At 69.4% G+C, this 379-nt stretch overlaps 1 protein-coding gene across 3 annotated transcripts in view; it reads right to left on the reverse strand.

Annotated features, from left to right (window-relative positions):
* SMURF1 (SMAD specific E3 ubiquitin protein ligase 1) overlaps positions 1-373 on the reverse strand; it is an 82396-nt gene extending 82023 nt beyond the window's left edge. For all 3 annotated transcript variants that reach the window (XM_014539095.1, XM_005865520.1, XM_014539092.1), the window contains exon 1: positions 33-373. In XM_014539095.1, coding sequence (XP_014394581.1) covers positions 33-90 — 58 coding nt within the window. In that variant the 5' untranslated portion in view covers positions 91-373. The remainder of the gene's footprint in view (positions 1-32) is intronic.
* Positions 374-379: the final 6 nt, after the last annotated feature.

A 379-nucleotide genomic window follows, 5' to 3' on the forward strand; every position in this document is an offset into this window, starting at 1 on the left:
GGCGCAGGCCCGCGGCAGAGCCTGGCGCTCACCCTGGAAGGTGGCACTCCAGCCGCCCAGGAGACACAGGCATTTCATTGAAGACTGCATGAGCGAAGCGGGGGGCCAGTTGTGTGTGCGGTGGAGAGGGAGAGGGGGGATCCACACCTAACGGGGCCTCAGGGATGGGGAGGCGGGGGGGGGGGCGATGGTGAAGTGCAAGGCAGGAAGGAAGGAATGCGGGGAGCACAGCAGGACCCGAGAGCGCCTGGCCTGGGAGCGAAAGGAAGTGGACGAGACTGGAGCGGGCTGGGCGGCGGGGCGGCGAGGAGCACGGGCCCGGGAGGAGCCGCGAGAGCGGACGGAGGAATTCGGGGCTGAAGGAAAGGGTGGAGGCCGC

Source organism: Myotis brandtii, unplaced genomic scaffold (assembly GCF_000412655.1).
Source record: "Myotis brandtii unplaced genomic scaffold, ASM41265v1 scaffold208, whole genome shotgun sequence".
Taxonomy (NCBI): Eukaryota; Metazoa; Chordata; class Mammalia; order Chiroptera; family Vespertilionidae; genus Myotis; species Myotis brandtii.